Source organism: Esox lucius, chromosome 4 (genome assembly GCF_011004845.1).
Source record: "Esox lucius isolate fEsoLuc1 chromosome 4, fEsoLuc1.pri, whole genome shotgun sequence".
NCBI classification, from domain to species: Eukaryota; Metazoa; Chordata; class Actinopteri; order Esociformes; family Esocidae; genus Esox; species Esox lucius.
In genome coordinates, this window is record NC_047572.1 from 24,429,168 (window position 1) to 24,445,201 (window position 16,034).

Genomic DNA, 16,034 nt, shown 5'->3' on the forward strand with positions numbered 1-16,034 from the left:
GGTAGATTTATTTGAACAGTGAGAGACAAAATAACAAAAATCCAGAAAAACACATGTCAAAAATTTTATAAACTGATTTGCATTTTAATGAGTGAAATAAATATTCAACCCCCCTGCAAAGCATGACTAATTACTTGGTAGCAAAACCATTGTTGGCAATCACAGAGGTCAGACATTTCTTGTAGTTGGCCACCTGGTTTGCACACATCTTAGAAGGGATTTTGTCCCACTCCTCTTTGCAGATATTTTCCATGTCATTAAGGTTTCAAGACTGACGTTTGGCAACTCGAAGCTTCAACTCACTCCCCAGATTTTCTATGGGATTAAGGTCTGGAGACTGACTAGGGCACTCCAGGACCATAATGTGCTTCTTCTTGAGACACTCCTTTATTGCCTTGGCTGTGTCTTTTGGGTCGTTAATTGTCATGCTGGAATACCCATCCACGACCCATTTTCAATGCCCTGGCTGAGGGACGGAGGTTCTCACCAAAGATTTAGACGGTATATGGCCCAGTCCATCGTCCCTTTGATGCGGTGAAGTTGTCCTGTCTCCTTAGGAAAAAAAAACACCTCCAAAGCATAATGTTTCCACCTCCATGTTTGATGGTGTTCTTGGGGTCATAGGCAGCTTTCCTCCTCCTCCAAACACAGTGAGTTGAGTTGATGCCAAAGAGCTCGATTTTGGTCTCATCTGACCACAACACTTTCAGCCAGTTCTCCTCTGAATCAATCAGACGTTCATTGACATTTCAGACAGGCTTGTACATGTGCTTTCTTGAGCAGGGGGACCTTGCGGGCGCTACAGGATTTCAGTCCTTCACGGCGTAGTGTGTAGTGTGTTACCAATTGTTTTCTTGGTGACTATGGTCCCAGCTGCCTTGAGATCATTGACAAGAGCGTCCTGTGTAGTTCTGGGCTGATTCCTCACCGTTCTCATGATCGTTACAACTCCACAAGGTGAGATCTTCCAGGGAGATTGACAGTTCTTTTGTGTTTCTTCCATTTACGAATAATCGCACCAACTGTTGTCACCTTGTCACCAAGCTGCTTGGCGATGGTCTTGTAGCCCATTCCAGCCTTGTGTAGATCTACAATATTGTCCCTAACATCCTTGGACAGCTCTTTGGTCTTGGCCATGGTGGAGAGTTTAGAATCTGACTGATTCATTGCTTCTGTGGACAGGTGTATTTTATTTAGGCTGAAATTAGGAGCACTCCCTTTAAGAATGTGCTCCTATCCTCAGCTCGTTACCTGTATAAAAGACACCTGGGAGCCAGAAATCTTTCTGATTGAGAGGGGATCAAATATTTATTTCATTATTAAATATTAAAATGCACATCAATTTCTGGTTAGATGCTAACTGCATTTCATTATACTGTACTTGTACAATGACAATAATCTTTATCTAATCATATTTGCAGGGGTAGTGTTGTTGGGCCTATAGTTCTGCATCAGAAATGTACACTCTGGTTTGTGGGGGGTGGTTGCCATGGAGAGCCCTAGGCACCTGGGTAATAAGGCGCTGAGGGAAGAGATGGTTCGGGAATATATCGAGGTGGTATAATCAGATGAGTTCATATTAAAGACTTCATGAGGAAACCTGGGACTTCAGCTGTTACCACACTGACACTCTTTCAGACCTCCACTCATTTCACAGGCCTCATTAGACTTGCACTTTCAGTCCAATATCCAACTGCTTGTCACAGCTGTCAGAAGACTGAGGTGACAAACCAGGGGGGAGACATTCATCAACAGCGATAAAGAGAGGAAGCACACATCACCTGAGGAATCCTCATGCTGGATTTGTATGGAGCCCGATAGCAGGCACTGGGAATCTCTATGGTTTTAAATAGTTCTAACTCCAAAGTCAACACACAGAATTCTGTGACCCCACCCCCCACAAGGGTGTTAGGGCATTATACTGCAGTATGGGTATCACAGCCACATCCACCCCCATGATAAAAGATGGCACTGTTGGCGAGGCTGGTTCAAACACTACATGTTTACTTCCTTGCCATCTGGTTGCATGTTCTGCCTAATAATCTTCGCATCACTACACAAACGTCCTACTCTGCGGCTTTCCTTAAACATGCCTACTGGAGAATGTGTTGATCCAGGTCCTGCCATGTTCCAGCAGCATGTGGCTTTCCAATCATCTCTATTGACCAGAACTACCCATTTGTTTGGTACACTGATGGTACTGTGCATTCTATTACCCTTGCTGAAACAAATATGGGCATGTCCTCAGCCTGATTACGTGAACACACTGGCACAATTTGATATTGTATTATTGTTTGCTCCTCTCTTCGTGAGTAGTCTGTGTAATTCCCATTGACCTACAGCCAGACACATTTAGCCACTCACCCTTGAAAACCAAAATAATTCAAAAACACGCTTTTCTTAAGAGCATAAAAAAATAACACACATTTTGGATTAATTTACACAGACTTTAATAGCTTTATTTACAGATGAATCGTTTATTTCCCCCTGTTGGTGTAGTTCAGTGGATACAATGTTTTTGAAACCATTACATTTTATTCATTAATTTACTTCCACGCTCAAGTTGCTTGAGTAGCATTATCAGTGAACAGTGATGTGAGCACTTCTGCATTGTTTTTTCTCATCTTTTTTAAATGGGTATCCAAATGTCTTCCTGTGTGAGGCCAGAACCAAATGTAAAATAAAAAAAAAGAAAAAGTGTGAGGGAGAAAGAATGATGACAGAGGGAGGGAAGAGAAGCTGCCTGCTGACCGGGTGGGTTGGGGACACGGGCTTGGTAGGGCAGAACTAAGACAGGTGACCTACGATGGATATGGACACCGCAAGCGCTAGGAAACTGTGGAAATGTTGAAGAAAATGGCTCTGCTCAAAGAAAACAGCATTGCTTCCTTATGTTCTCACACAAGCAAAACCAATGTAAAGGACTGTATGTGGTAGGACGCAGGTGGGGTGTGTTTGGGCAATGCCAGCGGGGTTTTAGGGGAGCATGACGGACAAGGATCGGGTCCAGCATAAGTGGTGGAGAAATTCAGTGGCACTTGGCACCAGGAGGAGTCATTTGATTGAGCTACGTGAAACGATGGAAGGGAGTCGGGCCGAGGCGAGAAAGGCAGAAAAGGTGGAGGGGAGCGGTACAGAGCAAAGGGTTGAGGGGGGGGCTATCCAACAGCTAGACGAGGGGGTTTATAGGTCAGAGGAACAGAGGACAGGAGGGCTTCAGAGGGAGGGTGATTCCGACAGGGCCTGGCAGGCCAGAGGGGCAGTGGGATGGGTGGTTGGGTCCCATGTGGCATTGAGAATCAGTTACTGAGCAGCAGCTCCGTCGCTGTTTCCACGTCCCAGGATTTCGACGACAACGCCACTATTACTGCATTCTGTGGCAACGGGACAAGACAGCAGATAAGGACGTTTATAATACACAGACATGACTTCTACACTAGTAAAACAACAAATAAAATACCTTCTTACCGTGGTTTCTCAACGTATCAAAGAAAAACTCCAGTTAGTTGTGATCTTCCGGAAATAACACGGAATATAACAATGAAGATGAAGCGATTGATCACTGACCCAGCAAAAAACGCTTGGTCACATGAGGGCCACTTACTTTGTCAAAACCCATGGCACAGAGTTTGTCTATTTTGCGTGTGTACTCTGGACTGGAGGAGGGGGCCCCGGCATACACGTGAGACCAGAGTCTGGCCGTCTGTTTGAACATCTCTGGGTTCTGCTTATACTGGAGACAGAAGAAGCCACAACCCTGAGTGTGTACCAAGGCAGCCCGAAAGAAACATTGCTAGAATTTAGGACAGCGATCAACAAGCATGTTACAGGCTTACTAACACATGCTCTCTCAAGCATGCCCGCACACAAACAGACTCAGCCCCCAGAGTGCTCCTCTCACCTGATTGGCCACCACAGCGTCCTGTGGGTCATCCGGTTCTGCAGCTGCCAGTAAGGCCTGTAGTGACAGTAGCACGGTCCTCAGCGTCATGGCTGCCGCCCTGTCAGACACACAGGGGAGAGGGCTTTGGAGTACTGACCGCTGGTAACCAAGTAGCAGCTAACCGAGACGATGAGAAAAGTAGGCAATTTCAGAGTACGGGAACAGACTCACCACTGGTCTTTGAGGATGTCCAGACAAATTGCACCTGTGACTGAGCTGATGTTTGGATGCCAAATCTTTGTGATAAATCGCACCTGGGGTCAGAGGAATCATATAAATAAGCACATAATCAAGGGATTCACCAGGGCAAAGGTCAATATTTTATATATACACCACTCCTACCTTTGGGGGATTGAAGGGATACGTTTCTGGAATTTTAATTTCTAGTTGATATCTACCACCTGTAAGATACGGAAAGCAAATAGGACAGAAATAACTCAAAAATATGCATCTAGGTGTGCATACAAAACATATACAAGTACTTGGTCAGAAGGCATGAGGGTTTGTATTGGATTAGCCCCAAAACTGTACAGTTTTAAATTTAGGGCAAGAAGTGAAATATCACATTGGCCAGCTAATTCACTTTGAACTGAACTATGTTTACAGATAGTCCTTGCATGACTTAAAACAAAAGGATATCTTATAAAATAATTTCTGAAAGCCACAAATATCTACTGAACAGTTTACAGGAAATATTTAAATACCACATGTGTCCTCTCTCACATTTGAGAACATATCAGTCCTCAACATTAACTCTTCAGCCTGACTCACACTTTGGTCGCTATGTATTACAACAAAATGGGAACTTGCCTGACTGACTAATGCATTTAATTGAAAAAAATTATGTTATTATGTTCAATACACTGTAGCTAAGCTAGTAGAATAATTCACATTTCTGACAAGCTAGATTTTTTTTTCAGTGCCCTGTCAATGTTCTGCTAAGCACACAATGTGTGTTTTGTAAGGAGGATTATTTGAGTAGTAACAAAATCAATCTCCATGGACCACATCAGCATCTGGAGTTTGCTAAACGTCATAGCAACTTTGACTGGAACTGGCCTCTATGGTCAGAAAATACAAAAACAGATTTTATACCACAAACACCAGAAGTTGGTTAGGTATAAAAATATCTATGGTAATGCAGGAAAAAGCCTATGCCACTCTGAAATATGGCAAAGCATACATCATGCTGTGAAGCAGTTTTGCTTCTAAGGGGTTTTGGGAACACATGAAATGAAAAAGGAGCAGAGCCAATGTTAACACAAAGTAAGGAAAACTGCCTAATCCTTGAGTCAGATTAAGTCATTGATAAAATGTTTGTCTCTGTGAACACTTTGTAGTAAATTGCTAACTAGCACTAGTGCAATTGCTAACAGACTTGGTGCAATGTCTGAAAATCTATGGTATATGATACCATAGATTTCCAGTCATTGTGCTTATGCTAGTTAATTGTCACTGGGGAAGTAGATTAGGGGCCTCGTTGCCAAAATCCCAAAGTATCCCTCGAAGAAATCAGAGACACGGTTTGAATATTGCGACCTATCAGTGATTCTCAACCGAATGCACTGAGTTCGAGCAATGTATTTAAATGTTTAAAATAAATAATGCATTTCTTGATAGACAGTGGGAATAGACAGAGGCCTGGGCTGTGGTCAAACCCACGCTGCAGCGCATGTGCCATGGAGTCAGCCGCTTAGACTGCTGGACCCCCATAGGTCATAATTAAAAACAAATATTTAAAAAACAATGTCATCCAAAGATTTGTGCAAAGTTCATAGACTTTCCCAAATGAATCGCAACTGTAATGGGTGTCAGGTGCTTTTAATGAGGAGTCTGTTGTGTAGATGGGTAGGTGGCAAAACAATCTATGTAAACCAGTTTTAGATTATGCAAACAGACTGTCATGGTTAAACTAGTTTGGCATGTCCCCGGCCCAAGACATGCACTCCCCTGGGCATCTCACCTTCATATGGTGTGTCAGGTGGCCCTGCAATCTCCCCCTTCAGCTCTGTGAAGTTCTCATCCACCAGGTCTACCTTTATCTGGTTTTTGCTAGTCTGTCAGAGAGAAGAGAGGGGAGAGTTGATTCTTCCACAGAGGTGTGGGAGTAAAGGGCATCCATAACAGGGTACTTCCTGTCCACCCAACATCCTAGAACTACTGATATATACCCACAGAAATGTGACCTCTGATAGTATCACATGATATGACAGATACTTTGACAACAAGTAACAAGTACTACGAGAACTTGACTGATGTGGTATGCAAAACTAGTTTAATAACCGTTTACTTCCCTGTTACAGTGCTACTACCATAACATTACACCTATGTTTCTTAAGATGCGACGTATGCCACGAAGCATGTCACAACCCATAGCAACAGGACAAACAGGTAGAAAATGTCACGCTATCTTTCCAACCCAAATCAGCCACTGCGGCAGAAGTTATTTGACACCCTGGTGATAATATCAACACAGCAAATACATTTTTAGTTGGCTAGCTAGATAGCCAACCAGGTACATATCCTCTAATCTGACAAGAGAATGGTTGTTTGAACTTCATATTAAGCCAATGTGTAGAGTATTTGCGTCACTTCTTTTGCAATACCAGCTAACTGTCTTAGTTACGCTAGCTATCCACCTTTGCCATCTAGCTAGGTAGTTCAGTTGGCTTCCAGGAAGGAGGTTTCATAGTAGGTAACTGTAGCTAACCAGCAGCATAACGTTAGCAAAAAAGGCAGTCACACATTCCTCCCTCGGCCTTCGCACGCTAGTTAACGGTAGAGTAACACTGCAATTCGCATTTGTAAAACCTCTGTTTAGCTACTGTAAGTAGCTAACTAACGAACCACTTCAAAACCAACAAAACACTTACTACTCCGCTTGCTATTGTATTACCGTAGCAACACTTCTTAGCGTAGCTACGTAACATTCACGGTAGTTTTAAGAAAATACACAACCCACCTCCTCGCTTTTGAGAACCTCTTTAAATTCCCGTTTTATCCTTTGAACCGCGATGTTAGCCATGATTTCGCCGTGTTTCTGTCTGAAGGGAACCCTGTTCTCTCGCTCAGTCAGGCCTAATTTGGCTTCGGCCCTCCTAGCTATTGTGAGCTAACCCAGCTAGCTAGCTAGCTAATTCGCAGTCCACCTCGCACTTTCGTTCTCTCTGCTTCTGTCACTTTGAGATCCCAGCAACAATAACAGTTGCAAGGTAGCTTGCTAACGTTACCACCAAATGCTAAGTTCTGCGGTAACGTGACTGGTTGATCTCATAAAAGATAACGGTAGTTACAAAAGAGCCGATGGAAATGTCTCTTTTCTAGCAATATTGCCACAATGTACGCAGTGGGCAGTCGGTGGTCCTGGAAACATTTTAATACCTACTGCATGCAAGCTGAAATGCGGGTCATGTGATAACGGCAGCACTGCTTTCATGTATGCTCTTTGCCATTGGTCCCCTCACTGTCAACATTTGAGATGCTTTTGTCTGAAATAACTGGAAGGCCTAGACCTTTTTGATTGCATGAGTGGACAGTTAAAAACGGATATAGAATTGCATATGATTGATTATATTGGAAAAGGAATGCATTTAGCTTATTTATTAATTATGAAACTACATCTGACATTATTTGTAATGTTGCTCAAGACATGCATATACGCAATAAAAAAAACCTCAACATATATAATTAAACATTATAAACGTAAATATGAGGTTAAACTGTTATTATTGGGGTGGGGTTGTTCGAAGACTTCATTATGTGGAGATGCCATTTCACAAATAACTACATCTTAGGACACATCAGTCATTTTAAATACTACCTAAATTACTTATTAAAATCAGACTCTGTAAGTCTTGGTATTACGATTACTTTTGTCTTACTATTGTCTACCTTTCTCAGCCTGTTTATGTAACCTCATTGAACCTAATCTCGCGAGTTCACAATCTGTCACTTGTAACAAAATAGAATGTGAGCTCACAAAATCCGGATGGTTCTACTAGGCAAGTCCCAATTGTTTTTCAACATACTGCATCCTTTCCTATTTCGCCAAAACAAAAGCTAATTCAAAGGGGGTGTGGCAGATTTTAAAACTCCTCTGCGGTACGGTGAAAGTCGAATTTCTATTCCTGTATCCTACTAAGTATTTTACATCAATTGACACATCAATTTCTGTTTCCCAGTCACGAAAGAAAGAGGCGAGAGGATTACCTTCTACTGAATGAAAAAATGCCTCTACTATATAATTGTAGAAAGCAAGTAGGGGGCGTGCCTCCCCAAGTACTTTAAATCAGTGTTTAAACCTAAGAACCCCACTAGGGGGCTTCAGTGTCTCAAGAAAGCAACGGCTATTGAGCTGCAACACTTTCAGCAACATCAACATCAATAAATCACATACATAAAACATATTATTGTGATTTATAGCAGACATTTAAATACTGTCATTTAGGTGAGTGGTATGGGAGGGGTTTGAGCGAATCTTACCTTTTGCACAGAGTTGCTGACATTACAGATATTACACGCCTGGATATTTTAACTATTGCCTAATCACTCAATTTTTTTCAGCAATCTGTCAGACAGTCAGAATCAGAAACACCTTTATTTGCAAAGTACATTACATATATATTAATAATTGTACGTGGCGTAATGGTGCTGCTAGTGGTAGACAAATAACAGAGAATACAACTACACAAAGTTCACACACAATTATATACAAATGGGCTGTATGCATATAAGATAATATATGCGGATTGTATATATTATAATATACATGGAATTACAGTTGATGTAGACATTAACAGAACCATTATTATAATATATCTTAAGTGTAGATAGTATATGTTCTTTCAGCTGCCGCAAAAAGTACATCCAGTGGTGTGCCTTCTTCAGTGGATGATGATCACTTTAGTGTTGTCATCCCAGTGTTGTGGTCACAGTGTAGACCTCCCAATGTTGTACTTTCAGTGTCGTGGTTCCAGTGTTGTGGTCACATTGTGGTCCTTCTGGTGTGTTTTTTTCTGGAGATTTCTGGAGATTTCCTTCTAGAGCGGGTCGATGCAGAACCAAACTAGATTGTGATAGGGGAAGTGAGGCTGGACTCTACAGTTGATGCGTAAAGCCATTTCCTTAATTTCCGCTGGTGAACTTTTTGGTGATGGCAATGGTGCGAGATATTGTGAGAGAGGTCGGTCCCTTGGAACTGAATGAACAGCCAACCCCTTAATCACCCCACCTGGTTGTGTCCAAGTTCTGAATCATTGTGACTGCATCAGGCCAACAGAGGTTTGGCTTCTCCACCGCACACAGACTCATCTACAGTGAAGTTGAAAGTGAGTATTTGGGGAGGGCAAACTGATCTGAAACCTGTCCCTAAAAGCCTCTACAACAGCACCAAACCCACTATGAATGTTTGCCTGACTAACGGCGTGCCACGCTGGTCCTGTCCGTCACACACTGCAGGGTCACTCTTTCCCATGGCTGACTCTTCATCCCCAGTGGAAAAGGACACACTGGAGCCCCCACCCTGCCTCTTGCCCCGCTCTTCCTCCTCACGGCGACAGTGATGACCGCCACCAGCATAGTAAACGTCAAGACGAGACATCCGGCGAAGAAAAGGAGCGGTTTGTTCTCGGACATTTGAGCACAGATGGTGCACGTCATCCGCAGGTTGCGGACCCTGCAGTAGGATGTCACATTGTTGCCAGGGAAACCGCTCTGGTCGAGGATCTTTCTGTAAACTGCGATGGAGGATTTGGGTCGTGACTGGTGTTGGGAAGAGGTGAAGAGGCCGAACCGGGGGGTGTCTCTATCCTGCAGCTTATAGACATAGAAGCCTTTTAGGTTGACTCCATCCAACTGACGAGCTGGAGGGAAGAGAAGAAGGAAACGATACGGTCAGAGTCACTCGCTCTGCAATGCGAAGAAGTCACTGTAAATGGGCCCAAATCTGGCCAACACCAAAGTCTGCTGTTTTGCTGTAGCACTCAAGTTGATTTGGCCAGATTGGAGACCGTAGGCTGAGGAGCACAGGACAGGACGTTTGGTTCAGTAGAATAGGAAAGTTCTCACTGGGCTAAACTTTATGATCTCAAAGGTTTCTCATAAAATCCATAAGATTTATGAGTTGGCTCATGTGATAATAAGGATGTAGCCTGTGCTGTGGGAGCACCTTTGACCTTTCATAGTAAAAGCTGCTAATCATACTAAAAGCTGCTAATCTTTATCTACCTGTCTGCAAAAACAGCTGCCAAAATTATAATTCGATTTAACATTTTTATTTTCAGTTTGGGAATTTGGTTGTCCTTGAAATTAGAAATAATGATTCACGTTAGAAAACCAAACCACAAGATACTTTTAAAGCCTCTGTAATCTACTGCTTTAGTTTAGTGAATTATGACCTGATGGTTTCAGGTTTGTACTGTTAGGGTGTTTCACTGCTGACTTGTGCTGTCTCTACGATATGTATCATATAAACTGGTAGATTATCATGGCCTGGGTTGTGTGGTGTAAAGCACTGAAATATAATGAATCATCTAAATGGTATAATGACAGTCTCACCTTTAAGGGCCTCCTGCAAGTAGCTCCTGATGTAGTGTTGGCGGAGCAGATCGTCTGTGGATGCCTGATCATCCACTCCACTAGCTGTGACGATAACGGGTAGGGACCCTCCATACCGATCCTTCACCCAGCGCAGCACCCTTCGGAGACCCCAGGGGACCACCGCCTGTCCCAGCCCAGAGAAGTCCCACGTGGGGTCAGACATCAGCAGGCAGTCGTGGTCCGGAGGTTGGAGCTCATGGGGGTCAGCTGGGTCAGTCTCAGAGGAATGAGGACGTGGTGACACAAGTCGTGTGGTGAAGTGGTTTAGTGCGATGAACCCAAGCGCCCCGCGGAGCTCTTGTCTTTCCTGGTCGGTGAACCGCGGTAGTGGGGATCCAGGAAGGCCTGCCACCCTCGCCCTCTCCTCAAGGTACCTCCTCAGCTCAGTAGGGTAATCACCACTCTCACCACCTGCCTCTCTGCCCCCCAATATTGGGTCTAGGAAACGGCCAAGCTCAAACAGCAGGAACCTCTGAGTGGCGAATGCATGTGATTCCAAGAAGGGGTTTGCAGGTTCTGCCCAGTCTGCGTGCAGGGACAGAGATACCAGCCCCCCCTGCAGGCTGAGATACTCTCTGTCGTAGAGACTCCATGCCCTGGCGTGGGCCAGGAGGAGGTGGTGGGCTGCCATGTGCTGCTCCCCTCCGCCCTTATACGCGTCCACGAGTCTGTTGGGCTCATTGATGGTGATCCAGTAGTTCACCCAGGGTCCTAACTCCCGGTAGCAGAGGGTCACGTAGCTCTGGTAGGCGTCAACGGTGCTCCGGTTTAGCCAGCCTCCGGAGTTGTGCAGCGGGCCGGGAAGGCCTAACCAAGGGGCTCTATGAGTTGGGTGGTAGAGGGTGACCATAGCCTCCAGACCCTTTTTGCGGAGCTCAGTGAGAAGACAGCGATAGTATCTGTTACAAAAAGTGATTTGAAATACAAAATGGTTTATGGTTTATTTCATGAATAGGCCACAGGCGTGCATAGTGCATGTTTGCATAGGTTTTAAACATTTAAATCCACCTTATACAGTGCATGTCTCTACCTCAAGGCCTCAGTATCCACTCTGGACAGATCTCCATTGGGCAGGATGAGGGACCAGTTTAGGGCAAAGCGGTATTGAGATGCCCCTACAGACGCAAACAGACCCAGTTGTCCACGGATGGCCAGGTAGTCAGTGCACTGTGCCCCCTTGGTGTGGAGCTTGACCCCCTGGATCGGATGCAGCGCCCCGTCCCCGGTTAGGTTCCAGATGTACAGATGGGGGTCCATGAATTGAGGGGAGTTGGGATGGAAATGTACCTTTTAATAAAGGGAAAAAATAATATACATTTTTATTTGTATTTCCTACAGGATTTGCAATGCCCAGACTTGCGTATTGTTCTTTTAGAGATGGAGCCCAAGATACTTGCAATCCTTTCTTCACCTGCTCATTCTCTCACCTGTACAGTAGAGTCAGCCACACCCCAATGAAAGTCACAAGGGAAATGCCCTTTGACCTCTGGGGTGGTCTCGTCACTGGGGAAACCATTGTCTTTGACGACCTGGCGGTAGAACTGAGCAGTGGTCTTGGGAAACCGGGTTCTGTTGGAACCTTGGTCGAAGTCTACATAGAACAGACCTCGTCTCACACCATAGCCGTAGTCCCACTCAAAACCATCCACCAGAGACCAGGCGGTGTAGCCAAACACTCTGACACCGTCAAACACTGTCGCTGGAAACAATCATGCAGGAGACACAGTGAATGCTGATGGACACAGATGAAGGTTAAACGTGTTTAATGGGGTCACTCTATCAAATGCTCTCCCCTGTTTTCCCTAACTCCGCCCCCTACTCACCTTGCAGCACCTGGTTGATGAACCTCTTCATCAGGTAGACGGCGATCGTGTCCTCAGTCTCCACAGCGGCATCTGAGAACCAACCCACCTCCGCCACCAGCACCGGCAGGTCCCCATACTCCAACCGCACCCACCCCAGCAACCTCCTCAGGTCTGGGAACACCAGCTGCCCATATCGGGCCAGGATATGGCCAAGGCGAAGGTTGTTAGGCCCAAAGGACAAGGAGAAAAAGTCAGCCGTTCCCCGCACCCACAGCTTCTCCTCTGGGGTGAACTCCGGCATCAGCCCCTTGTGAGTGCTTTTCATTGAAGCTGGGTAGTCTCCTTCCCCAAAGATGGGATTTGCAAACCAACCAAGTACTGCCTCTATGGACTGCTGACAGAGCTCAACATTGGCTGATGTGGCTTGGCCTTTCTGAGGCTCCATCCAATGAGAACCCAGGACAAGGGACACCTGACCCTTCTGAGTTGGGCGGAAGTGCGTGTCATAGGTGTGCCACACTTTGGCATGCGCCTGGAAATGTGTAAAGGGAAAGGGGATATTTGTGAGTTGGCACACAAGGTCTGAACAAGACTTGGCTTCTGGATTTGACCCAATCCGTTTTTAAAGGTATGGCAAAATGCCACGGTGAGTATCAAGGAAGCAATGGGGTTAACTGTCTTGCTCAAGGGCATAATTACAGATTTTTCACTCCGTTGGCTTGCTATTGGCCAGATCTGTCTAATCACTAGGTTACATAAAATGAGATCAGCAACACGTTGCACTGCATTCAGGCAGAGAGGTTTGACACACTACCGACGTTGGACATGTGCTGTATAGTGGGGAATCAATTGGTAGGTTATTGATTGGTACAAAAGTGGATAAACTGTCAGCGAGGGAAACACTTTTTTTGTGTGCGTTTACCTACCCCTACACCACTGTATGGAACATATGTGATTATTAAAGATGGGTGTTATCCTTTTCTCTTACATGGTGTTTGGCTTATTGCCACCACACTGCTGAGTTCATGGACTTTAACCTCGACTCCAAGTGTCCTGTTTACTAATCCTAGTACCACAGAAATAGACCTCATAGCAGAAGGTAAACACAAGGAAACAAGAGGTCAGTGACTGGTAATAGCTGCTGAAGATGCACAAGTTATTTTGAATATCACAACATGAGAACTTTTAAACACTGCAAAATATCCTTTCTCAGAAATGACAAAAAGAATGCTTGTTAAAAACGTTGCTTGAAAAACACAGAAAATTCTGAAAGCAAATACACTATAGTCTAAATCAGACTTAACCTGATCGTTAATATAAGACATTAAGATTTTTTAATTTTCAAAATAACAATACCAGGCTTGTTCAAATTTGTTGTTGCTTCTGAGTTTTGCTTTAGGAATTTCCTGGCATTTTACAAGCAAAATGTTTTCACCCTATTTTTTACTTATTTCTGAAGAAGCATTTTTTGCAGTGAGTTAGTTGAACCCGATTGACTGAACAAAGCACAAAATGTACCCTGCCTATTAAAGCATAATTTCTTTACAGATTTTTGCAAAGACGCAGACCCAATAAAATATGTGAACATTCATTGGCCACATCAGCAGAAAAAAGGCATAGAAGTTTGAAGTTCAAAGACGGTCTGAACAGTCTTTGTACTATGATCTGTTCAACAGACAGTTTTACATAAGCCAATCTATCCAAAGCATTTCCCGAGTAACCCCTGGTCACCCTTTGAAATCAGTACAAACAGTTGTTGCCTTTTAACACAAAACTAGTAAACAACTTTCCCTGATCAATATCGAACAATTCCTACTGAAGGGGGGAAACACTAAACTTTCCCAGGATTACTGACCAGGGGCAACGCTGTTAACCTTTGACCCCGAATGACTCACCCTGATGAGGTTGTGGGCGACAGTGAAGGGCGTGCTGGGATCCCCTGTCTCTCCAGGCGCGTGGACCCCGGTCCCATACCCTTGGACAGACACCAGGTAGGGGTTGTGTATGGTAATCCAGTGCCTCACACGGTCACCGTAGGTTCGGAAACAGAAGGTGGCGTAGGCATCAAACAGCCCCACCAGGGCTTCATTCCTCCAGCCTCCGTAGTGCTCCTGCAGGGCCTGGGGAAGGTCCCAGTGAAACAGGGTGACCAGTGGCTCAATGCCTCTTTCCAGCAGCCTGTCTATCAGTCGCCCGTAGTGCTCCACCGCCGCCACGTTGGGCTGACCTACGGCCGACCCGTTGGGGAAAATTCGGGGCCAGGACAGGGAGAAGGCGTATGAGCGCACACCAAGGTACCCCAGTGCCTCAATGTCCTCCTCCCAGTGGACGTAGCTTTCACTGGCCATGTCTGCCGCGCCTCCATCACCATGGTCGGCTGCTGAGTGGGTGAAGTGGTCCCAGATAGAAGGCCCTTTCCCATCCCGGTCCCAGGCCCCCTCAGTCTGAAACGCAGAGGTCCCGGTGCCCCAAAGAAACCCTGGGAGGAAGGTTCCATGGAGAAAGGATTGGTTCTGCTTGAAGGGCTCTGAGGTAGGGGGCTGATACCACTGCCTTCTGCCCTCCCCAAGTGAACACAAAGCCCAGTCCCAGGCCATCGCTGTCAGGAGGAGGGAGAAGAGGACATCTCTTGCCATGTTACAGCCTGAGAGGGAAGACCGATCCTTTCCACAGATTTCCAAAGTCTCTTAGGAGAAATAAGAAGCCTGTTCTTGTGTGATGATCAGGTTCTTGTGTGATGATCAGGGGTTCAGGTTTGATGAAGGTAACAGAGCCAAGGTGGAAGAATTACAGTGCAACTGAAACAAACTTGTATAAGAGACTGAGAGAGATGTGGAGCCACGTAATGTTGCAGTGTCCATCTGACAGGCTAACCTGGTTGGACTTTCCTATCTCTATCTTTACCCCCGTCTCCGTCTCCCTCCCCATCTCTCTCTCTCTCTCTCCCTCCCTCGCTCTCTCTCTTTCTCACTCCCTGCTAACACGTCCGTACGTTGTACACCCACAACCAGACTGACAAACACTGACGCATACACATTAGAACAAGCGTAGACACATGATCACACCTTCAGGCAGAGACTGACTGCAGTGAAGTACCATTTTGTAAATGATTAGCTTAACCTCTGATCCTAACATCCGCGACAGATGTGCTTCCCATTTACTATCTCTCTCCTTCCCAACCTCATAATCATGTTATCCTGTTAAATGTAGTTTTAGTCTATCACTTTACTCCTAGTGTAATTTTCAGTGAGCTGTGTTACAGTTTCTCTTGATTGCTTAGGCACTGCTGTCGACAAACTGAAACAGTATCGGCCAAAATGACCAATTAAATTTGCAAAATGCAATAAGACACTCAAAAAATTAAAGACATGACACAAAATCAAGTATCTGCATCGAAACATACAACTTGTTATATCATATAATGTTTTAAATCATTACACAATGCCCCAATAAATACTAAATTGCAACTATAAGTTGTACTTATCAATAAGTCAATATGTAGCCTTCTTTCGCATGTGCCATTTGTTGGTTCTGTAATTATAGTATGTACCATAAAAGGCAAGTAAACATTATCACGGCATGTATTTTTCCCCCAGAAAATTATCTTACTAAAAATGACCAATGCAGAAAAGTACTGATTGCTGATTAAATAGTTGTGCACATTTTGTATCCGTGCAGACTAGGTTAAA

At 44.7% G+C, this 16,034-nt stretch overlaps 2 protein-coding genes across 3 annotated transcripts; both read right to left on the reverse strand.

Annotated features, from left to right (window-relative positions):
* Positions 1-2,433: 2,433 nt before the first annotated feature.
* ube2ka (ubiquitin-conjugating enzyme E2Ka (UBC1 homolog, yeast)) lies at positions 2,434-7,430 on the reverse strand. Of its 2 annotated transcripts, none has more exons than XM_010897456.4 (7): positions 7,329-7,430; positions 5,907-6,000; positions 4,286-4,344; positions 4,115-4,197; positions 3,902-4,001; positions 3,605-3,733; positions 2,434-3,374 (listed from the first exon to the last, which is right to left on the reverse strand). In XM_010897456.4, the coding sequence occupies exons 1-7, from the start codon at positions 7,377-7,379 to the stop codon at positions 3,300-3,302; spliced, it is 591 nt and encodes a 196-aa protein (XP_010895758.1). In that variant the 5' UTR covers positions 7,380-7,430; the 3' UTR covers positions 2,434-3,299. The 2 variants fall into 2 exon arrangements, with proteins under 2 accessions (XP_010895758.1, XP_010895757.1); XM_010897455.3 differs by lacking the exon at positions 7,329-7,430 and adding an exon at positions 6,906-7,322.
* A 1,091-nt stretch (positions 7,431-8,521) lies between these two features.
* On the reverse strand, positions 8,522-15,265 carry klb (klotho beta). Its single transcript, XM_010897454.5, has 6 exons — positions 14,241-15,265; positions 12,364-12,877; positions 11,968-12,239; positions 11,571-11,827; positions 10,499-11,439; positions 8,522-9,804 (listed from the first exon to the last, which is right to left on the reverse strand). Exons 1-6 carry the CDS (start codon positions 14,979-14,981, stop codon positions 9,359-9,361), a joined length of 3,171 nt encoding a protein of 1,056 aa, XP_010895756.2. The 5' UTR covers positions 14,982-15,265; the 3' UTR covers positions 8,522-9,358.
* Between the last annotated feature and the right edge of the window lie 769 nt (positions 15,266-16,034).